Source organism: Rhinichthys klamathensis, unplaced genomic scaffold (genome assembly GCF_029890125.1).
Source record: "Rhinichthys klamathensis goyatoka isolate OS25496 unplaced genomic scaffold, OSU_Roscu_1.1 h1tg000230l_1, whole genome shotgun sequence".
Classification (NCBI taxonomy): Eukaryota; Metazoa; Chordata; class Actinopteri; order Cypriniformes; family Leuciscidae; genus Rhinichthys; species Rhinichthys klamathensis.
This window is the reverse complement of record NW_026606754.1, coordinates 75,550-100,038: the sequence shown is the minus strand read 5'-3', so window position 1 is coordinate 100,038 and position 24,489 is coordinate 75,550. Positions and strand designations below refer to the sequence as shown.

Genomic DNA, 24,489 nt, shown 5'->3' with positions numbered 1-24,489 from the left:
AACTCTACCATGCACACAGAGAACAGAGCTCAATGCTGCTAACTGGACGAGACGCTGGACAACTAGAAGAGAGAACAGTAGAACACCTATACAGATGACTGGATTACTCTTCTGCAAGAACCAAGACAAGCAAAGACTGATGATGAGCGCTCTGAGCAAACACAGCAGTCAAGACGCATGAGTGACTTTACCGAGTTCTTCATGTAATGTTGGGCATTTACTGTACGCAGAACATCTAATAATTTATGTGGATACCATTTATAAACCTGTTAGATTTTGATGTTTTAGTTTTGAGATTAATAAAATTGTATGTTTTAACAATGTTATAGCTAAGCATGTTTTTTTAAGAGAACATTTTGGGAACAAAAATAAAACTTCCCGCTAAAAACTTTATAAGAATGTTAGGGGATGTAATGTTCTTAAAATGTTATGATTAAACCTTTATAGAAGGTCATCACAAAACATTTTTAGAGTGTTCTTAGAGAATGTTATGCCATCTTTTAAGAGATCATTCTGGGAACAAAAATAAAACTACCCGCTGAAAATGTTATAAGAACATTAGGGAATAATGTTCTAACAATGTTAGCGTGAAAATTTTTTTGAATGTTTTTAAAGAATGTTATTAGAACTTTTAAGAGAACATTCTGGGAACAAAAAGAAAACTACCCGCTGAAAATGTTATAAGAACATTAGGGAATAATGTTCTAACAATGTTAGCGTTAAACATTTTTAGAATGTTTTTAAAGAATGTTATTAGAACTTTTAAGAGAACATTCTGGGAACAAAAAGAAAACTACCCGCTGAAAATGTTATAAGAACATTAGGGAATAATGTTCTAACAATGTTAGCGTTAAACATTTTTAGAATGTTTTTAAAGAATGTTATTAGAACTTTTAAGAGAACATTCTGGGAACCAAAATAAAACTACCCGCTGAAAACATTATTAGAACAATGCATGGTAATGTTCTCAGAACATTTTTAGAACAAAAAATTTCTAGCTGGGTACCCGCATAAAGCTTTCTTACACAAAACACGTCATAATTTTTTTAAAAGACTTTATTGACTTATCTGAATGCGTAATCAGGATGATTTTCACATAGTTTTGAAGCAAATATTCTAGGCTATTTGATACAATTTTCAAAAGTCTTGTGAAGAAATAATTAGTATGGGTTTCATGACCTTATTTCAGTGACAATGTTTTTTAGTTTTTTCACAAACCACGCATAAATGTCATTATCTCAAAACTAAAAACTTTTACATACATGCTGCTGACATATTATTGTAGCAGAGTTTGTGCTGAATACAGTGTAATAAGACTTTAGCCATGAAAATGGGGGGGAAGCACGGTAATTCAAAAATACTACTGGTTTTCTACTGATACAAAGCTTAATGCTAAATCCTGAAGTATCCCTTTAAGTGTGATTGATCATTGACACCCTTTGATTACAGTGTTATTATTGAAGCATAATTTGCAAAACTGTATTAATCTAGAAGCAGAAGCAGATTTAACAGTGATTTTCTGCTGTAATAAACAGTTTAACAGGTAAGATCCTCAGAGGAGTTGTGCGGTTATTACCTAAGAATGGAAAGACAGTTTCTCTGAAGGATGTCCTGAATGTGAGTAAATGTGTGTTAGTTACAGGATCAGAGAATGACACTGTTCCTCTGTCATAGTCCAGCTGAACTCTCACACGCTGGAGCTTCTGTTTAACAGTAAAGACAGTGCCGGGTTGCTCTGGAGATTCTGAGATGTATTCGCTGTTCATGAACCGCACACACCAGACATTAGACTTAAAGCAATCCTCTCCCTTCCTTTGGTTTGATGCTGTGGTTATTCCAAGAATCCAGCGTGTATTGTCTCCAACCTCCACATCCCAGCAGTGTGTTCCTGAGTTAAAGCCCTCAGATCCCAGGACACATGGATACTCATCAAACCTCTCTGGATTATCAGGAAGTGTTTTATCTTCATCACTGACCGACACACTGGTCAGATCAGCAGAGAGTGTGAGACGAGGATTTGCTGTGTTTGGATCCAGAGTCAACGGAGCTGCAAAGAGAATAACATCAGATTACAGGATGAGATATGATGTATTTAAATGTAAAACACAAATAAAGACTTTGTTGAAAAAATCATAATCATAACAATGGTCTCTCAGTTAATGTCAGAATGGATTGAGGCTCCAGGTTTAATATCAGTATTCAATAAACATTAGTGTATCCTTATTCATAAACATAAATCATGAGGAATAAACTTTAATTATGAGTTCGCTGTATGATCTGATGATTTTCTGAAATACAGTTCAGATTCACTTAGAAATTCAAGTGATATATATATATATATATATATATATATATATATATATATATATATATATATATATATATATATATTTATTTATTTATTTATTATTTTATTTTTTTATGTATTTTTATGTTTATATATGTTTATATCTGAACTATCTTCTGCACTGTGTTAAATCTGCTGAGACTCACTGTGTTGGACAGTTTCCAGCATCTTCTTCCAGACTCTGAACGGCAGGTTACCCAGATAACGCGACACATGAATCAAAGCTCCAGAACTCATCCGTGGATCCGGCTGTGAGATCTGGACTCTGAGGAACATTCAGGAGTCAGAACTGCAGTGAATTTGAGTTCAGATCCACTGAGAGAAGAGATACGAGCAGCTCACTTACCTTTCCATCGAGACTTTATAGTTCTGGAAAATATAGAGTTTGAAAACATTTTAATATCTTATCAAACACTCTCACTGTCAACGAGTCTCTCTATACAAGTTGTTTTATGCACAGAGAATGAAGCCAGATTGATTTGTAACCTTTAGAAACGAGACGTCATTGTCTTTCATCATCTCCTCCATGTCTCTGATTGTGTGTGAAAGAGCTGAGATGTGTGTGTTCATCTCCTCCAGCTTCTCCTTCATCCTCTGCTTCTTCTGCTCCTCTTCCTCCCTCAGTGCAGTGATTGTAGCTTCTTCTTCGTCTCTGAGAAACTGATGAAGCTTCTCAAACTCTTCTTTAATCTGACGCTCTGTGTGCTCATCTTGAGACTGAAATCAAATCACATTCACTTCAGTCATCTCAGTCAACACAAATCTCAGATACCCGACATATAACGGATCCAGAAGCAGAAGCTGCTTGTCATTTACAGAAAAAATCAACTGGAGTTCATGATATTAAATATATCAATGTATAACGGTATAAAGTGATCCTAGAGCTGTAATGAAAATGACTCTTGATTCTGTTTCCTCACATTGATGTGTTGAGCTGTTTTCTCAAACTCTCCTTTCTCTTTTTCATTGTGTTGAAGTTTCAGTTGTAAGGACTTCAGTGCTGTATTGATCTCCTCCTAGAATTGAACAAAAATACATTAAACACCAGATTACAGTGAAGAGAAGAAAATACAGATGATCATACAATTCTGAGCAAAAGTATTTACCCCCACCCAAAGGCCCAAGAACAACATCGTAGGAACTACATTTTTCTGCTTTCTGTCAGAAAATGCTAAAGGACAATATCCTATCTTTAGTCTGCAAACTGAAGCTCAAGCAACAAGACAATGATTCAAAGAATAGTGAGTAAACCTTACGAAAAAGAAGTGTACTTCAAGTTCATTTTATGAAGTATACTTAAGTAATGTTCAAGTATATTTTTAAGTAGTCAAGTCAAGTCACCTTTATTTATATAGCGCTTTTTACAATACAAATTGTATCAAAGCAGCTTCACAGTGATAACATGAAAATAATACAACAAAGTTTGTTTCTAGAAGAAAATTGCATCAACGTCCACCTTAAGTAAGGCAGATCAATAATATTGTTGAATATTTAATGTTAAATGTCCCCAACTAAGCAAGCCAAAAGCCAAGGCAACAGTGGCAAGGAACCAAAACTCCATCAGGTGACAGAATGGAGAAAAAAACCTTGGGAGAACCCAGACTCAGTCGGGGGCCAGTTCTCCTCTGGCCAACGAAGGAACAGTGTATGATTCGGGCAGCATTACAAGTCAGATTTAGAGTATTTATCCATTTCTATCTGGTTGGAAGTTGACGTAATCACGCCGGTATGGAGACGAGTTGTTGAGGATCAGTGCCGATGGCTGTCGTGTCGATGAGGCCTTTACAGGGCTGATGAGGCTGGCACTTCAGGATGAGTTGGGATGGGTCCAGGCGCAGGTCCACCATAGACGGTCCCTCGGGATAAACAGAGAGACTAATATTAGCGTAGATGCCATCCTTCTTATGATGTACCAAGTACATCAGGATTTACGGGACGTGTTCCCGGTTCCGGCTGATCTAAACTATGCAGCTTAATTTTGAATTAAGGAAGTCTATAGTGTGTTATGTGTATGCTAGGCCAAAGAGATGTGTTTTTAGTCTAGATTTGAACTGACAGAGTGTGTCTGCTTCCCGGACAATGTTAGGAAGATTGTTCCAGGGGTTTTGGTGCTAAATAGGAAATGGATCTACCGCCAGCAGTCGATTTAGATATTCTAGGTATTATCAACTGGCCGGAATTTCGAGAACGCAATAGGCGTGAAGGACTATAATGCGTTAAGAGTTCGCTCAAGTACTGGGGAGCTAAACCATTTAGTGCTTTGTAAGTAATTAGCAATATTTTAAAATTTATACGATGTTTAATAGGTGTTAATAACACCAATGTAGTGTTGACAGAACCGGGCTAATATGGTCATATTTCCTGGTTCTAGTAAGAACTCGAGCTGCCGCGTTTTGAACTAGCTGTAGTTTGTTTATTAAGCGTGCAGGGCAACCACCCAGTAGAGCATTACAATAATCTAGTCTTGATGTCATGAACGCATTAACTAATTGTTCCGCATTTGTCAATGAGAGCATATGGCGTAATTTAGATATGTTTTTAAGATGGAAAGTTTTACAGATACTAGACACGTGATTTTCAAATGAAAGATTGGTATCAAAGAGCACACCAAGGTTCCTAACCGACGACGAAGACTTAACAGAGTAGCCATCAAGTGTTAGACAGTATTCTAGGTTATTACGTGTGGAAGTTTTTTGTCCAATAATTAGAATCTCTGTTTTTTCAGAATTTAGTAGTAGGAAATTATTAGTCATCCAATTTTATATATCAGCTATGCATTCCATTAATTTTGTGAATTGGTAAGTTTTTGAAAAAATATACAGCTGAGTATCATCGGCATAACAGTGAAAGCTAATTCCATGTTTCCTAATGATATCTCCTAAGGGTAACATGTACAGAGTGAACAGCAACGGTCCTAGTACTGAGCCTTGTGGTACACCATACTGAACTTGTGATAGATAAGACATCTCTTCATTTACTGCTACAAACTGATAACGGTCAGATAAGTATGATTTAAACCATGCTAATGCAATTCCACTAATGCCAACATAGTTTTCTAGTCTATTTAAAAGAATGTTGTGGTCAATTGTGTCAAATGCAGCACTAAGATCAAGTAACACTAATAGAGAGATACAGCCACGATCGGATGATAAGAGCAAATCATTTGTGACTCTGATGTCTCAGTACTATGGCACGGTCTAAATCCGGACTGAAAATCCTCACAGATATAATTTCTTTCTAGAAAGGAACACAGTTGTGAGGATACTGCTTTTTCCAGTATCTTTGACAGAAAAGGCAGATTCGAGATCGGCCTGTAATTGACTAATTTTGTATGATCAAGTTGCGGTTTTTTAACAAGCTTTTTTATCATAGCCAGCTTAAAGGTTTTTGGTACATATCCTAGAGACAAAGATGAATTAATGATATTAAGAAGAGGATCTATGACATCTGGAAGCATCTCTTTCAGTAGCTTAGTCGGAATAGGGTCTAACATACAAGTTGTTGATTTAGATGAATTAACGAGTTTGCAAAATTCTTCCTCTCCTATAGCAACAAATGAACCAAATTTTTCCTCAGGGAGACTACAATGCACTGCCTGATGCGATACTGTAGTAGACGGTTGCATAGTTATAATTTTGTCCCTGATATTATCAATCTTATAAGTGAAGAAATTCATAAAGTCATTACTGCTGTGTTGCTTGAACACTTATGGGCTTGAAGCTTTCTTTTTCGTTAGTTTAGCCACTGTTTCAAATAAATACCTAGGATTATGTTTATTTTCTTCTAATAGGGTTGAAAAATAAGCAGATCTAGCAGCTTTTAAGGCCTCTCTGTAAGCAATCGAGCTCTCCTTCCATGAAATCCGAAATACCTCTAGTTTAGTTTTCTTCCAGCTACGCTCCATTTTTCTGGCTGCTCTCTTAAGGGCCCGGGTGTGCTCGCTGTACCACGGTGTTGGACTATTTTCTTTAATCTTCTTTAACCCTCTGGGGTCGGCCGTCGCGCCGGCGCGACGAGCTCGATTTTTTCCTTATCGGTGCAAAAGAGAATCAAATTACTCTGTAGATTTTGATCTTACATATAAGTGTTGTACATCATTAGATCCTGTTAAGTGTCTATTTTTTTTGTGGGTACTCACAATAAAAACAAAGTGTTGTGCTTTTCGTCAAATAAAGAAAAATAAACATGATGCGCGTTCTGCGTTCTCTCTGTCAGTAAAGTCCATTCTGAAACGCGTCCGAAAAATTAACTGTAACTCAGTCAATACTTGTCACAGAGATACGAGAGATTTCTCTTTATGAAGCTGAAATTCTCTTCTTTTAAATGAAGTAATTTATTTATTTATTTTAAAAATTTCCAGTTTATGTAATCCGTTTGAAACCAAGGAGAGGTACAGTTTTTTCGTTCTTCCTTCATTATCTTTAATAAGCTGAGGCCGCCACGCCCCCAGAGCTTTTCACATGGTAAATAGGTGATCTAACGTTATGCATCGCACACGCCCAGCAGCGATCAATGGCATAAAAACACGTTTCTTCATCAGATTCACTGATAGTTCATCGCGTTTTGAGAATGGCACGCTACTCCTTCAGATGATTCTGGACAGCGAGGAAGGATTCACCTTTTCCTCAGAGGAATTTGAAACTCGGACGACGAACGGCTGCATTTTGAAGAACGAATTGACCCCGCCGAGGATACAAGTTCGGAGTAAGTTGTTTAGTGTTATATAATTCCTTTTCTGATTATAGAGCTCAAATTAATTTTCAGACTATATTTTGCCTAGTTTTGGCTAGCTTTTGACATAGGAAAGATTACCTCACAGTCACAATATCCCTATATGTAGGCCTATACGCTCGTGTAAACTTTTTAAATGTGATATTAGCCTACTACATATATTTCACTCAGTTTTGAGATTAGTTTATGACACTGATTATCATGCTAAAATACTGCCTTATGCGTAATTTATTTTGTTTGCGAATAACTGCTTAGGTTATATAATGATTTAGTGAAATATATTTCAGCCTCCGGTAAAATATGTGATACTGTCTTATGAATCTTACTGTTTTATGAATCGGTGGTAGCTAGTGCTATCCTATATGCGGTCGCATGCTGGGGTAGCAGACTGAGGGAGGCAGATGCGAATAAACTGAATAAATTGATCCGTAAAGCCGGTAATGTGGTGGGGGTTGAGCTTGACTCCTTATCGGTGGTGTCAGAGAGGAGGATGCTGTCCAAACTGAATGTCATCTTGGATAATGTCTCCCATCCACTATATGGTCTGCTACTCAAACACAGGAGCACTTTCAGTGCAAGACTTATTTTACCAAAATGCACCACAGAGCGCCACAGGAAGTCATTTCTGCCAGTGGCCATCAAGCTTTATAATTCTTCCCTCTAAGTGTCTGACACAGGAACCATTAGCTAGTTTTTAAATTGTTAATATTTTGGTTGCTTTGCAACATTATTTGTTTAATCTGATCTGTTTTTTTTTATTTAAATTAATGGGTAATATTCTCTTTGTTATTTATCTCCCTGTTCACTGGAACATTAGATTTAATGAATATATTTATTATAACAAATCCAAATAACGGAAATGTTTTTATAATCTTTATTGTTGTTTATTATATATGTGGGCAATTGTGACAAAGAATTTCCCCTTGGGGATTAATAAAGTATAACGTCTCAGGTTACGACTGTAACCGTAGTTCCCTGAGAAAGGGAACGAGACGATGCGTCACTTGACGCTTTGGGAACGCCCCCAGCGTGCATGCGTCTGAGCATCAATGTCAACTAGTCCAATGGAAAGAATGAGCGTCACGGGCGGGTGACGTCATGACCAGGAAGGGATAAAGGCTCACCCGGTGAAACGCGGCATTAGCTTCAAAAAGTCGAAGCAAGCCGATCACAGGGAAGCAGGAAGTATGGCAGGGTGACGCATCGTCTCGTTCCCTTTCTCAGGGAACTACGGTTACAGTCGTAACCTGAGACGTTCCCTTTCGAGGGAACTCTCGATGCGTCACTTGACGCTTTGGGAACGAGAATACCCAAAACGCCAGAATTCCAAGTACCTGAGTGTCAGTCTGTTGGAACTAAGCACTAAGCACCTGAGAACCTGGGGCAGCATCCAGGTCCAAACTGTAAAACCTGACGAATGTGAGCGGTGAGGACCAGCCTGCCGCATCACAAACGTCTTGGAGAGAAACCCCAAATAACAAGGCTTTAGAGGCCGCCATACCCCTCGTAGAGTGAGCTCTGACCACCAAGGGACACGGATGGTCAGAGTACTCGTATGCAAGTGAAATAGCCTCGACTATCCACTTACTAACCGTCTGTTTAGAAGCAGGAAGACCCTTCTTAGGTGATCCAAAGCAAATAAATAACTGGTCGGACTTCCTCATTGAAGATGTCCGATGAACATAAGTATCCAGTGCTCGCACTGGACACAAGAGGTTCAGCCTTTCCTGGTCCGCAGATGTAAAAGGAGGACAGAAACCTGCAGCACAATAGGCCTCGGAATAATGGTAGGCACCTTTGGAACATATCCATGTTTCGGTAAGAATGCCTTGGCCATCCCCGGTGCACTCAAGGCAGTTGGGGACCGAAAGGGCCTGAAGGTCTGACTCTAAAAGGGACGAAATAGCTAGCAGAAAATAGTCTTAAAAGAAAGGAACTTCTCTGAGACCAAATCTAAGGGCTCGAAGGGAGCCCCAGATAGGCCTTCTAGAACTATTGCAAGGTCCCAAGCCAGCACCCTAGTGCAAGTTGCAGGCCTCAGCCTCAAAGTGCCACGAAGGAAACGAGTGATCAGGGGGTCTCGACCCAAAAATGTACTACCCACCAGGGCGTGGAAAGCCGCAATGGCCGCCACGTATACCTTAAGCGTGGAAGGACATAGACCTGATACAAAGCGTTCTTGCAGAAACTCGAATACTGTGTTTACTGAACAGTTAACCGGATCCCACTGACGCTGGTAACACCAAGAAGTGAAAAACTCTCGAAATAGTGAATATAGTTTCCTCGTAGCGGGAGCTCTGGAGCTTAGAATGGTCTCAACAACCTCGGTTGAGAGACCACTCTCTATGAGTTGGGCCCCCTCAGAGGCCAAACCCACAGTTTCCAAATCCCCTGCCGGGGGTGCAATATTGCATCCCCTGCCTGAGACGGAAGGTCTCTCCTGATCGGGACCTCCAAGGGAGGTCCGTCGAGGAGAAAAATTAGGTCCGCAAACCAAATTCAGCTCGGCCAGGGTGGTGCTACTAAATAGGCTTATTCCATCCTGGCGGAATCACTCCAGAACTCCTGGGAGCAGAGCAACAGGGGGAAATGCGTACAGACGTAGCCTCAGCCACGTCTGCACCATAGCAACCAGCCCCGAGGGGACTGGTTGAGTGAGGGATAACCAGAGTGGACAGTGCGTCGTATGCTGAGACGAAAACAAATCCACTTCTGCCTGGCCATAAAACTCCCATATTTGCTCCACCGCCTCGGGGTGGAGTCCCCTGGCCTCAGCCCCTGCCTCGACAGGGTGTCTGCTCCAATATTCTGGCCCCCCTGGAATATACACTGCCCTCAGACAGCGTAATTTCCTGAGGGACCAAAATAATAGGCCACCAACGTGTTGTCTGTGGGTCAGGAACCAGAGTTTCCTCCATATAACCAAGGCGCGGGGATACTGCCGCGTGATCTTGATCGTACGGAGTGGGTTTCCCCTCAGGGAGAACCCTCTGGTCCTGAGCCACCACTGTAAAGGTCTCACGTACAGCAGGTCAAAGCATTGAACGCTGCTGCCCTGAGGCCCAACAGTCACTGTTTCAGAACAACACATGATGGCCCCTCAGGTCTGGGAGGAGATGTCTCAACGCATTGAAGACGACCATCATCTCTAGGCAATTCATGTGCCAAGCGAGATGATGACTCCTCCCAAGCCCTGAGCTGAGCGGCCTTCCAATACCGCTCCCCAGCCGGTGAGGGAAGCATCTGTCGAGATAGCAACTCGATGGCAAAGAGCTCCCAACACCGGCCCTGGGTTAAGAACCAGTGTTTCCTCCATATAACCAAGGCACGAAGGCACGGCCGCGTGATCTTGATCATACGAAGTGGGTTTCCCCTCGGGGAGAACCCTCTGGTCCTGAGCCACCACTGCAAAGGTCTCATGTACAGCAGGCCAAAAGGTATCCCGTTGGACGCTACTGCCACAAGACCCAACAGTCTCTCGAACTGTTTTACAGTGCGTGACTGGCCTAGCCCCAGCTCTTTTGTGGCTGTTAGGATAGCAGCTACACGAACGGACGACAGAGTGGCCCGCATCGTCACTGAACCCCATACCACACCAAGGAAAGTGGTTCTCTGTACTGGAGAAAGCACACTTTTCTTGGCATTGAGCCTCAACCCCAACATCTGCATATGAGCGAGAACGACACCTCGGTGCCGAACCGCTCACTGTTCTGATTCCGCTATAATCAGCAAGACATCTATGCAATTCAGAATGCGTATACACTGCAACCTGGCGGGGCCAGAGCTGCGTCTACACACTTCGTGAATGTGCGGGGTGATAGAGCTAGACCGAAAGGAAATGCCTGATACTGGTGTTCTTTGCCCCAAAGAAAACCTCAGGAACCTCCTGTGCTGAGGGAGGATGGAGATATGGAAGTATACGTCTTTTAGATCTATCGTGACAAACCAGTCCTCGGATCTGATTTGAGTCATGATCTGTTTGAGTGTCAGCATCTTGAACTTAAGTTTCTGTACTGAACGATTCAACAGACGAAGATCTAAAATAGGACGCAACCCCCCATCCTTTTTTGGAACAATGAAATAACGGCTGTAAAAACCCGACTCTCTGTCGGGTGAGTACACCTGTTCTATAGCTTCCTTTGCTAACAGGGCCTTTACCTCTTGCTCCATTACCAGAGCCTGCTCGGGATGCACCACTGTGGGCAGCACCCCGTTGTAACGAGGAGGACGAGAACCAAACTGGATTCTGTATCCTTTCTCTACAATCTGCAGGACCCAACGAGAAATATTCGGCAGAAGCTTCCACGCTGCCAGAAAATTTACTAAAGGAACCAGCCTCTCGAGGCTGGCCTCTGGTGTTATCGAGACAGCTAATTATAATTATAAGCTGAAACATAATGGCAGGAACTACCTGAACTGGCCGCTCTAAGGCCCCCCTCAGAGGGCGCGAAACCGATGCTGTGCCGCAGCATAGCATCAGCGACTCGCTGGAGACCGCTGCGCCCTGAAGCACCAAGGGTGGCAGGGTTGGCAGAACGGTCTCGTGAGGACCCCGAAATGGAACGGGCACCGTATAATGAGGTGTACACCACTCTATTTCGGTCGGGGCTGTCCTCACAGGCCTGATGCATGAACATCAGGACCTTTTTTGAGCCGCAGCCTTCTCAGCGTGAAGAACGGTCCTCGGATCCGGCTTCTGCTTTGAAGGCTTTGGCTGCTGTGTTGTGTATGAGAAACTAGACGGCTGGAGCTGCTCACGCCCAGCAGCCTCAGGGGTTTGGACATAGCGAGGGAGAGATTATATTGTATCTTTCTCCATGATTCCCATCAAATTGAGCCAGAGGTGTCTCTCAGTGACCACAAGGGCTGCCATCCCTGAGAGATAAATCTGTGGCCCGACGAAGTTCTCAAACCCCATCGGGCCAAACCCCCTCACTTCTGTCCAAATACCACAGCAGGTCAGCCTGATATGCTTGTAGCACTGCTATAGTGTGCAAGCAGGCTCCTGCTAGACCCACTGCCGTAAATGCTTTTCCCACTAGATTAAAAATAGTTTTCTTTAATGGTTTAGTGAGAGAAGCCGAAGCCTTCAGGGTCGATACTGAACCGGGAGACAGATAGCTCGCAAGCGTCTGTTCTAACCGGGGTATTGCCCCATAGCCATACTCTCTTAACCCCCTAATATCTGAATATACATGAATGTGGGGGCTAAAAGACAAGAAGAGTAAGGCTTTTTCCATGATCTAGACAGCTCGCTGTGCAGACCGGGAAAAAAGAAGGCCCCGCGATGGAGGTGAAAAAATAGAGGGAAGGAAACTCGTTTAATTTATTTATTTATTTTTTAGAACGAGTGCCCCCTTATTTCTGCTGGCCATGAAATATTTAATTTATCTACAGCCTTAGTAAACACCTCCACCAGCTTATTTTATATATATATATTTTATATATATTCACTATATTTTATATATAATATATAAACTATCATATATATATATATAGGTTTATATATTTCTCATACGCTGGGGAAAGAGATGGCAAATCCACTTCCCCCATGATTGTGTTTTTCACTTTCAATGCCCAGCACATCTACCTCCTCGGAGATAGAGCACTGGAGCATTGGTCTCTCTCCCCGGGCGGAAGAGACCGCAACGCGGGCTTCCGAGACCGGAGAGAGAGCACTGGATCGCTCGGGAAAGGGAGGAGATAAGATCCGTGGACCCGTCTCCAACCCCGTAAAGAGATCCTATTTGCGATCCACAGGAATGCATTCTCCGCCCTGCCTCGGCAGACGCGGATCCTGCACCCTGAGAATCGCGAGCCTGGCCACTTTCCTCGAAAAGTGACAGGCGAGAGCGGAGCATGCGAAGCGAAAGCTTCTCACAATGTTGGTAATCAGCCCCCTCGGAGGCTGATACCGCATGCTCCACTCCCAAACAAACTACACAAAGCTCGTGTGTGTCCCCACCCGTTAAATAACGCGGGCAGGGAGAAGCACACTGTTTGTACATTTGTTTCGCCATAACTCTTTCAAAATATATGCAACAGACAACAGTAAATAGACAGAGACAAAATGACACAGGTCGCTTGCTGAGACACAGAAGCTAATGCCGCGTTTCACCGGGTGAGCCTTTATCCCTTCCTGGTCATGACGTCACCCGCCCGTGACGCTCATTCTTTCCATTGGACTAGTTGACATTGATGCTCAGACGCATGCACGCTGGGGGCGTTCCCAAAGCGTCAAGTGACGCATCGAGAGTTCCCTCGAAAGGGAACTACTACTACTACTACTACTACTACTAAATACAATATATTATTTATGTATAAATGTTCAGTTAGGCTAACTGAAATAAAACCATGTCTATTTGTGAAGGGTAGTCAACTTTAGCAGGGGTGTGTTCACTTATTCTAAGCACTGTGTGTGTGTGTGTATATATATATATATATATAAATTAAATCGCAATTTTAACCAGAAAAATCTACAATGCATGCCCAAAGTCGTGCAGCCATATAGTTTCTCTTGATATCAGCATGTTCAAAGGTGTTTATTTTATTTATTTATTTATTTTTACAGGGAGAGATGCCACTGATGAGTCCTGCTGACTTCTACATTCAACAGTCTCTGTACATGAACATGGTAAAATGAAAAATCAAACACCTTGGAAATGACAATGAAATATGTACTATATTTCAATGGCACAAAGTTGTGTGACTGTTCAAGCCTCTGTCTTTAGATCAGTGTGTTTACTAATGTGCTTTTTTTGTCCTTTGTTGTGTATCTTTGGATTATGTTGTGTTGTAAATAAATCCAAACAATCTAAAAGCCATTCTTTTTTAAATCTCCTCATTCTTTGTGCAAGGCTCCTCATAATGATATGGCCTGATAGCACCTAATAGGGCCATTATGGGAGGGTCTTTGTCTTTCTCAGGTGTGAAATGCATACATATTAATGAGAGATCATGCCCCTTCGCATAAAGCTTTCTGACACAAAACACGTCATTAAAAATGTAAAAATACTTTATTGTCTTATCTGAATGAGTAGTCAGGATGATTCTCACATAGTTTTGGAGCAAATATTCTAGGCTATGTGATACAATTTTCAAAAGTCTTATGAAGAAATAATCAATATGTGTTTTGTGGCCTTATTTCAGAAACTTTAATTTTTAGTTTTTTCAATAACCATGCATAAATAATATTATCTCAAAAATACAAATATGTACATACATGTTGCTCACATATTATGGTAGCCCTGTTTGTGCTAAATAGAGTGTAATTACACCTGTGCCATTAATATGTTTATAAGCAACTGAAAAAAGCACAAATGTCAGGGCATGTCAAAACATCTCAAGGACCCCAAAAACACCTTAGACCCCAGAGGGTTAAGCGCAACGGAGCAACTGCGTCTAAAGTGCTGGAAAAGAGAGAGTTAAAAGTTTCTGTTGCAATATCGAGTTCTTCTAAGCTATCCGGGATGCTGTGATGATACAACTGATTAGGAAGATTATTGATAAAGCAATCTTTAGTGGCAGAAGTTATAGGTCTAACATATTTATAACACAGAGTCGGCTTTGCTGCTTTGGCTAAGTGAAGTTTACATGAGACTAGATAATGATCTGAGATGTCATCGCTCTGCTGCAGAATTTCAACGGCATCAACATCTATTCCATGTGATAATATTAGATCTAGAGTATGATTACGACAATGAGTAGGTCCTGACACGTGTTGTCTAACTCCAATTGAGTTTACAATGTCTTTAAATGCCAATCCCAATGCATCTTTTTCATTATCTACATGTATATCACCAACAATTAGTACTTTATCTGCAGCCAATTCTAGTTCTGATAGAAAGTCCGCAAATTCTTTGATAAAGTCTTTATGGTGCCCTGGTGGCCTGTATACAGTAGCCAGCATAATTCTCAAATGTGATTTATCGTTTACACTATATATTTCTACATTAAGCACCAATACTTCAAAAGAAGTATATTTAAAACTAGATTTCTGGTTTTGAAGATATTACTATAAATTACAGCAACACCTCCCCCTTTGCCTTTCAGACAAGGTTCATGTTTATAACAGTAATCTTGTGGGGTGGACTCATTTAAGTAATGTAATCGTTTGGTTTTAGCCAGGTTTCTGTCAAACACAGCACATCTAGATTATAATCTGAAATCATATCATTAACTATGAGCAATTTTGAAGTAAGGGATCGAATATTCAGCAACCCAAGCTTTATCATTTGCTCGTCTGTATTATATCTGTTTTTTATTTGTTGAACAACAATTAAATTTTTTATCTGACGTTTTTTGGATATCCAAGTTCGGGGAACAGACACAGTCTCTATATGATATCTAGGTGAAAGAGCCTCTATGTGATGGGATTTATCTGACCTTGGTGACGCGAGGCCGCTAGCAGACAGTCGGTTTAGCCACTCTGTCTGCTTCCTGACCTGGTGCCAAATTTGTCATGTTTTAGCTCTAAGACTATGAGCCAAATTACTAGAGAGAAGAGCAGCACCATCCCAGGAGGGATGAATACCATCTCTTTTCAACAGGTCAGGCTTGCCCCAAAAACTTTTACAATTGTCTATGAATTCTACATTATTTTGCGGACACCACTCAGACAACCAGCGATTTAGTGAACACAATCTACTAACTATCTCATCACTCCTGCGAACAGGAAGGGGGCCAGAGCAAATTACAGTGCCTGACATCGTACTTGCGAGTTCACACACCTCTTTAATATTAATTTTGGTGATCTCCGACTGGCGGAGTCGAACATCATTAGTGCCGACATGAATAATGATCTTAGAGAATTTACGATTAGCATTAGCCAGCACTTTTAAATTTGCTTTGATGTCGGGCGCTCTAGCTCCTGGAAAACATGTGACTATGGTGGCTGGTGTCTCTATTTTCACGTTCCGTGTGATCGAATCACCAATTACCAGGGCACAATCAACAGAAATCTCAGTGGGTGTTTCACTGAGTGGGGCAAATCGATTTGTTATGGGAATTGGAACGGAAGAGTGGTTCTTTAATCCTCGACTAGGCGCCGATCCCTAACTGTCACCCATCTGCTCTGCTGCACGGGCTCTACTTCAGCCGGAACCGAATCATGTAAAGAGTTCACTATGCTAGGCGCATCCAAAATACTATCCAAAGATCTAGCATTCTTACCATCCTCAATTAAAGTTTGGATGCGTGTCTCTAGTTCTGAAATCTTCTCCGTCAGCCTGACTGTCTCCTTGCATTTATCACATATAAATCCTATATTGCCATCGGAGAAGGCTATACTAAACATATGACATGTGACACAGGTGACAATAACAGGACAAGACATTACTCACTGTGTTTGTTGACTGATTCTTACTCACCGTGTTTGTTGACTGATTCTTACTCACCTGGGCCTTTTCTGAACTCAAAGGCACGGGCCGAGAGAAAATAAATAAATGAGCGCACGGGTGGCGCGTTAACAGGCTAGCAAGTTACTAGTGTGTTGTGCTAACTATAACGGAGGCTAGCGGTGTAAGGTTAATCTGAGATGTTGGGTAAGATGTATTTAGTAGTATAAACAACTAGAAATGATGGTTCAAAACAGAAAGAAATACGAAGCTAATACGAGGTTTAGACGGACCGTACAGCCTTGAAGCAAACAAACACACAGCACAGCAGGCATCGAGGCAGACAGGAGCAGTATGGGAAGTATAAATTATGTAGTAAGTATACTAATGTCAATATGTACTAGTAGTAAACTTGTAAGTGTACTATTTTAATACCGCTTGGGACTCAATTGGCCCACTTTTAGTATATAAAAGTATATGTTTATGTGTACTATAAGTGTAACAGTAGTAAACTTCAGTAAAGTTCATAATTACGTTTCTCATTTGTACTGCAAGTGAACTTATGGGTATACTAGTAGTTTACTATTTTAATACTTGTAGAACATTTTTAGTTTATGAAAGTAAACTTTGAAGTACACTCTCAGTAAAACTACTAGTTTAGTAGTTTTATACTACAAGTTTTCTTTAAGTGAACTGAACATTATACTTATAGTTTACTATTTATATATTATATTTGCACTTGCAGTAGGCCTATACTACTATGTTCAAATGTTATTTTTTTTATACTTGAAACCTTTAACATTTACCTTTAACTGTACTTTAATTTTCATAAAGAAAGGCAACATTTTAAACAAAAAAGTTTATACAATCTCAGCCTTGATCAGATTCAGAACGATGATGAAAACACAGATGGAGTAGATCGAGTCCAACACCCCCAAAGCTTCAGTCGCTTCTCTTCATGGCATTTGGTAACATTAAGCAGTTTTGATTTACACGCTGTTTAATGTTTAAAGATCACGTTATCAGGGTTGCCAACTCTCACGCATCTGGCGTGACACTCACGCTTTCAGCATCAATCTCACGCTCTCACGCACACGCAAGAAATGTCACGCCAAAATCCATTTTTCTCCCCTCTCAATCCGTTAATTTTTTGTTGATGTCTAGACCACAGCGTATTAATGACAGAAGAGGAGTTTAAGGCCCGCAGCTGTAACATCTGCCTACAACGTCGTTCTCACAGTATTCTCTGATCGTTGATTCGCTGAAAACCTTGCACCTGATACGTCAGTTGCATGTGAAAAGTTCAGAGAGAGTTCAGAGCATAGGTTCGGAGTCGGAGCCCACTGATGCACGTTTGAAAGTTTGGATGACAATCAAGGTAAGCAGATAATAAAATGGTGTGCCTTGTCACTAGTGTCGTAGCCTTGCCTTATCAGTCTGAGTACAGACTTCAAAGTTGCAAACGTTGTCTGACGTGCGTTATGTGGGCTTGCTAATTGCTTAATAAAAATAGGCTCATGGTACAAATTACGTTTTGGCAAATCGGGCGAGTGGCATTTTAAAATTCCCCAAATTATCAAAGGTTGTCCAGATTGTGTTGAGCCTAGCTGCCACATTCAAATGCGGATGCTGAGCGAACCTTTGCAGTTATTGGCCTAAACAAGACTGACCCCACAGACTTTCACTTGATGGCACCCTGTGATGGGAAGTTCGGATCATTTTACTGACTCGCTTGTTCATTAAAATGAACGAATCTTTTTTCGAGTCATTTCGTTCATTTAAAAGGGCTTTAAATGTTATACTTTTAACAGCCAAATTCCCCGAACACATCCACCTACGCAGTCTTTATCATATTCTGAATTAAGAAATCATTATAATGCAGTCAAAAATAATTTACAGGGAACATAAATAATTACTTTACCTTCCGAGTCTTTCGTTCATTTGTCACGTGACAGACGCAATGAACGGATTGTTCATGAACGGATCAAACCCTGCTTCAGATACAGAGCTCTTGCAGAGGCAGTGATCTGGCCAAACTGCCACTGTGGCATATAACAGGCCTAATTTGTGAAACTTGTGTGTTGTGGTTTTCTTGGGAGGTGGAGTAACTATTATGTGTCCCTTTTGTTTTGAGATTTCTTATTGTTTAGATGTTGTTGTTTTACATGTTTGTTATTTGTTATTTAATCACCTCTATCTTTATTTTTTTATTGTGCAATCATTAAATTAATTGTACATTTTGAAAAAAAAAAACGTTTCCATTCTATTTTGTTGTTGTTGTTGCATAAATCAGGGTTTATCCTAAGTAAACAAGGACTGACATTTTTAAAATTAGGGTTACCAAAAAATTTCTCCGCGCGCACTGAAATTTTACAGTCTCACTCCAGCCAAAGTCCCAAAGTTGGCAACCCTGCGTTTTTTTACATTTGTGTGAGCAATCTTCTATCACTAGTTTCAGCTTCTTCTTCTCCTGTGTTTTGATCCGGAGATTCTGTACTAGAAGATGTCATAGCGCCCCCTACCGTATAACAGTGAAAACATGGATAGCTGGAAGATTCAGGCAATGGTGGGGAAAGCGTAAAGTAGAATTAAAGTAAATTCCTGTACACTACCAGTGGGCTAGCCTACACAACAATTCAGATACGCAGAATTAGAAACATTATCTGTTTTATATCAATATTTTAATCAATATTTTCAAAATATTAAAGTTTCATAAGACTGTATATAAAAAACTATGTAAAAAAATTATATTTAATAGGCTACTCGATCAATAGAGTTAACCCAACTACAAGCCAAGTATACTTCGAATACTTAAAGCTGCCGTCGGCAACATTTTTTTGATCATATTCAGTGAAATCGACACTATAATCTGACAGAACAACATAAATAAAGTGGTTTTAGAAAAAACCCCGAGCTTCTAACTCCACCTGGAGCTTGTTATTTGTTTTGCAAAAATCCACAGCTCCCGGTTCATCATGTCCAATCAGCGCAGGGGGGTGTGAGATCTGACTGTCAATCACAGATCGGGCACACGCCACCCCTCGCGCACGTTACAATCACATGCACACGCCTGAAGTTCGCGCAGTAACGAAGAGTGATGGCGGAAAATCAAGTAAGCTCATTTAGAGTATAAATGACGTTAGCAAATGCAATCTATCGGTACATTAGCCAGGACAGCATACCTCCAAATACTCCATGGTGTTGATGGATGCTGATGAGACGGGCGCGTTCCAGGGCTCTCAAGTTTTGAAGACAGGTAAGAGTGACACCCAGCCGACGGGGGGTTGGATACATTTTTGTCATTGGTTGTTGCGTTAAATCTTACCCAGATACAATAGTGCTATTTTCTGATTGGCTATTGTGTAGCTCGACGAACAACACCAGAGGAAACGCGCTTGATTCATGCCGGTTCCACAGTGAGAGCGGCGCGGCCAGAGTTTTGGGCGCTGCGGCATATTAAATATATTACAAATAGTTTTTCAGCGTGAGAAATACAATGTGTGGCGGGAGAGCGTGACAAAAGACCGAAATGAGTGACTGTCACGCTCAATGCGTGACACTTGAGAGCCCTGGCGTTCACTGAAAATCTGGTGCACACGCACTGACCAGAGCTGGCACTGACGAGCATGAACTGGGTGGGAGGGTATCCGTTGATAGTGGGGGAGGGGCATGAGAGTTGTAAACATTCAAAATTTTCCTAAATCCACTCAATCTGCCAGACTTGCCGACTGGAGCTTTAAGTATACTTTTAAATATATCTCGATCAAAAGATTGAGTACAAGTATAGGCCAAATATACTTGGATTTTTCTCTCAGTATAAGTCAGTCAAGTACACTTAAGTGTAATTTTAAGTATATTTCTGAGAAGTACATAAAGTATATTTTTGAGAAGTACATAAAGTATATTTCTGAGAAGTACATAAAAAGTAGACTGAAAGTATACTTTCTTATTTTTTTTGTTTAAAGAAGTATACTAATAGCACACTTGAATAAACTTCTTTTTCGTAAGGGAAATCCACCTCTGAACGGCTCAAAAAAGCTCAGTTTTGGAGTGGCCTTGTCAAAGGCCTGAGCTGAAACCAATTGAGATGAAGTGGCAGGACCTTAAACAGGCAGTTCATGCTTGAAAACCCTCCAATGAGGCTGAACTAAAGATGTCTGCTCAATTGTGCTCTTTTTTTTGCAAAATAATGATATCTATGAAAAAGGCCCCACTATTTAGTATGAGACACAAAAACATAAGAAATCAGGATGGGCAAATACTTTTACCACAGAGTAATAAAGTTGAGTAAAATGACATTGAAATAGTAATGTATGAATGTTATGGTATCTAATGATATGGTAGATGACTAATTATTGTTCTTTACATGTGAAACAGGAAACATTTGTCTTACCTTATATGATGAAACCACTTCACTGATGGGTCTGAATTTATGATTGTCGTGTTGTTGTGAATTAATACACACTAAACACACAGGCTGTTTGTCCTCCAGACAGAAGAGTTTGAGTTTCTCACTGTGTAAACTGCAGATCTCCTCAGATCCTGATGAACGTTTCTCATTTCTCTCCTTCAGGAACGACTCGCACAAGTTTTTTAATGTAAGATTAACTGGAGGATCATCTCTTGAGGATCTTCTCCTGCAGACAGGACACTCCTGAATTTTCTTAGTTTTCCAGAACTGTTGTAGACACTCTTTACAGAAACTGTGACTACAGGACAGAAGAACAGGAGCCTTGAAGATTTCACAGCAAACAGGACAAATATAATCATCTTCAGCTGCTGAAGCCATTTTCACCCTTTGAGTCTTGCTAACTAAACTTTACTTTCACTTTCTGAACGAATGAATCTGAATCACAATGAAAATCAAAGATCTGCTGTCGGTTCAGAAATGAACTAAAAGTTTTTCTCTTTGTTCTTCGTTGATTGCTTATTCTTTATTGCTTTTGTTGAGACAAAGTCAGTGTGACCGAAAGGAGAAATAACAAGTCAGTCTCTTCCTGGTTAGTGTTGTGAGAAGGAGGAGTTTATGATCACATTTGGGTGTTACATTTCTTAAGGTAAAATGTATTCAAAATGGACGTGCATTGAAACGTGCAAAAAATAATGCTGTAAAACTTTGAATAAAACACAAAAGAACAAGTAAAATACAAAACTATTAATTATAAACGACCTCAAAATGCTTATACATGTTTTATTTAGTGCTCTTTATTTGTCAGAGAGTTTCTCCAGGGTCTGTCATGATGAAATTAAATCAAATTTTATTTTTGTAGCACAATGAAAACAACAGTAGTTGGCCATTGTGCTGTACAACAGAATAAATATCTAAAAAACTAAAAAAAGAGCACAAAGGGAGTTTACATCAAAAATACCAATCAGAAAATTCAACATTAATTTTCTGTCATGCTCAAATCTTTGTCAGTGTAAAGGGCAGGAATAAAGTTCTGAGCGACTTTGACAAGGGCCAGATTGTTATGGCAAGGTAGGTGACTGGCTCAGAGTATCGCTGAAACTCAAGGCTTGTGTGTCGCTCCCGGTCAGCAGTGGTGAAGATTTACCAACAGTGTCCGAGGAGGGACGAACTCATACCGGCGACAAGGTGTTGGACACCCAAGACTCATCGATGGACGAGGGCAATGAAGGCTATCCCGTCTGGTCCGAGCCAACAGAAGGTTTAGTGTGGCATAAGTCACACACACCTTTAATGATGTTATGAGAAGAAGAAGTTTTATTTAAATAGCGCTTTTCCATAGTTCAAGGTCGCTTTACATGGGAGGAATGTGTCACAACACACAGTTTCTCACATTCTGCTGCGTACAGAGTGCCTATGATGACCCCTGTCCACCTTCAAAAGAGTCTACAATGTGTATGAACATATGTGATGTCAAGAGCACATGTTAAGCGGACTGATAACTTTAGTGATGGCATAAGGCCAAATGAAACGGGGAGCCAATTTTTGAGTGGGCGTCTGAAGGGGTAAATTGCTTGGGGAGAGCCAAACTCTACGATACGATACGACGGGTGCGTTCCCTGGTCCGGCAAAGAGCTGACCTCACCCTCCTCCAAGTGCGACAACAGCGCAGTATAAAGGCCTGGACTGAGGGAACGGCAGCATCGGGTTCCTGAGAGGGAAACAGAGGCGGGTGGTAGCCCAGATAACAAGAAAATGGGGACAGGCCAGTGGACGACTGCGGCAGAGAATTATGAGCGTATCCGCCCATGTATATTGCTCGCACCAGGAGGTGGGGTTATGACCCGCCAAACAGCGGAGCATCAACTGAGGTTCTGATTAGCACGCTCAGCTTGGCCATTATTCTGTGGGTGAAACCCTGACGACAGACTGGCAGTGGCACCAATCTGTCGGCAGAATTCCCTCCAAAAGTTAGAGACAGACTGGGGTCCCCTGTCCGAAACCATATCAGAAGGAAACCAGTGAATCCTAAAGACGTGGTCCACAACCGCCCGCACAGTTTCTTTAGCCGACGGAAGCTTAGAGAGAGGTATGAAATGAAACGCCTTAGAAAAAACAGTGAACGACAGTATGAATCACTGTATTGCCGCTGGAAAGGGGAAGCCCCGTGACGAAGTCTAGGGCAAAATGGGACCAAGGGCGGGAGGGAATGGAGAGGGGACGAAGCAGACCATCAGCAGGCGAATTACTGGACTTCTGCTGGACACAGACAGAACACGACGCAACAAACCGACGCACCTCACGTTCCATGGCAGGCCAACAGAATCAGTACGCCCCACCCCCGGATGAGCAACCATTTTAGAGGAGTGACCCCAATGAAGACCAGCCCGACAAGCAACCTTAAGGATAAAGAACCAATGAAGAACAGCCAAGATTAGGCAGAGGTAACTCACAATGATGAGGCGTATGTAAAGGGCATGAATGAACAAACAATAAACCAACAAAAAATGGAGAAGAACACAAAATCTAAATAGCAAGAAGATTAGGCCAAATGGGAAACAGGTGTGGGAAGATGAGTGAGGGCCCGAACACAGATTGATATTGAGTGAGTGAGGCATTTATATAGCACTTTTCACATGTACTACTGTACACCCAAAGCGCTTTACAGTGGAATGTGGGCCAGGATACCGGGGTTACACCCCTACTCTTTACGAGAAGTGCCATGGGATTTTTAATGACCACAGAGAGTCAGGATCTCAGTTTAACGTCTCATCTGAAGGACGGTGCTTGTTACAGTATAGTGTCCCCATCACTACACTGGGGCGTTAGGACCCACACAGACCACAGGGTGAGCAGCGCTCCCTGCTGGCCTCACTAACACCTCTTCCAGCAGCAACCTGGTTTTCCCAGGAGTCTCCCATCCAGGTACTAACCAGGCTCAACCCTGCTTAGCTTCAGTGGGCCACCAGTCTTGGGCTACAGGGTGATATGGCTGCTAGCATTGTGTTCAGCTGTGCGAGAGCGTACGTGGAGGAGAGGGAGAGAAGAGAAACAAGCTGAGGAATCAAACTTGACTCCTGACAGTGAAGAGCTTGCCAGCCTCAGAAACAAGGCTACAACAAATAGTTGAAGAACAAAAAGGTGACTCGGTCTGTGTGAAAATCCATCAGTACTGTCAGTCTGGTTGGCCAGAGAAAAGTCACCTGCAGAAAGAGCTGTAGCCATATTGGCAAGAACGAGGGCATTTTTCCTTAGCGGAAGCAACCCTTTAAGAGGACAAAGGATTGTCATACCCAGATCCATGTGGCAAAAGATACTGAAGATTTTTCATGCCGTTCGAGAAAATGCAGTGATCTGTGGTGTCGTCAGTCCCGAGATCTTATCTGATTGGCACAGAGGATGGAGTGATTCGGAGAATCCGGACTTATCTCCGCCCGATTCATCAGAGACAACCCATGCCTGAACAAACTGAGGGACGTTCTTATGTTACTCGCTCCAGAAGAGTGTCACACCACCTAAGCGGATGGACTTGTAGAGTGTAAGGGGTATACAGTCAAAGACCCAGAACCAGATATGAAGAATGAAGACCCGGAGTCAGAATTATAAAAAATTAAAGAAAAGTTTTACTGAAGATAGTTTGCATTTTCATCAGCAGAAGTCAGCTTCAT

At 41.4% G+C, this 24,489-nt stretch overlaps 1 protein-coding gene across 1 annotated transcript; it reads right to left on the bottom strand.

The window, feature by feature from the left end:
• Positions 1-1,338: 1,338 nt before the first annotated feature.
• LOC130099473 (E3 ubiquitin-protein ligase TRIM35-like) lies at positions 1,339-21,262 on the bottom strand. The gene is made up of 6 exons (XM_056265177.1): positions 20,807-21,262; positions 3,268-3,363; positions 2,834-3,064; positions 2,694-2,716; positions 2,494-2,612; positions 1,339-2,047 (listed from the first exon to the last, which is right to left on the bottom strand). Exons 1-6 carry the CDS (start codon positions 21,200-21,202, stop codon positions 1,506-1,508), a joined length of 1,407 nt encoding a protein of 468 aa, XP_056121152.1. The 5' UTR covers positions 21,203-21,262; the 3' UTR covers positions 1,339-1,505.
• Between the last annotated feature and the right edge of the window lie 3,227 nt (positions 21,263-24,489).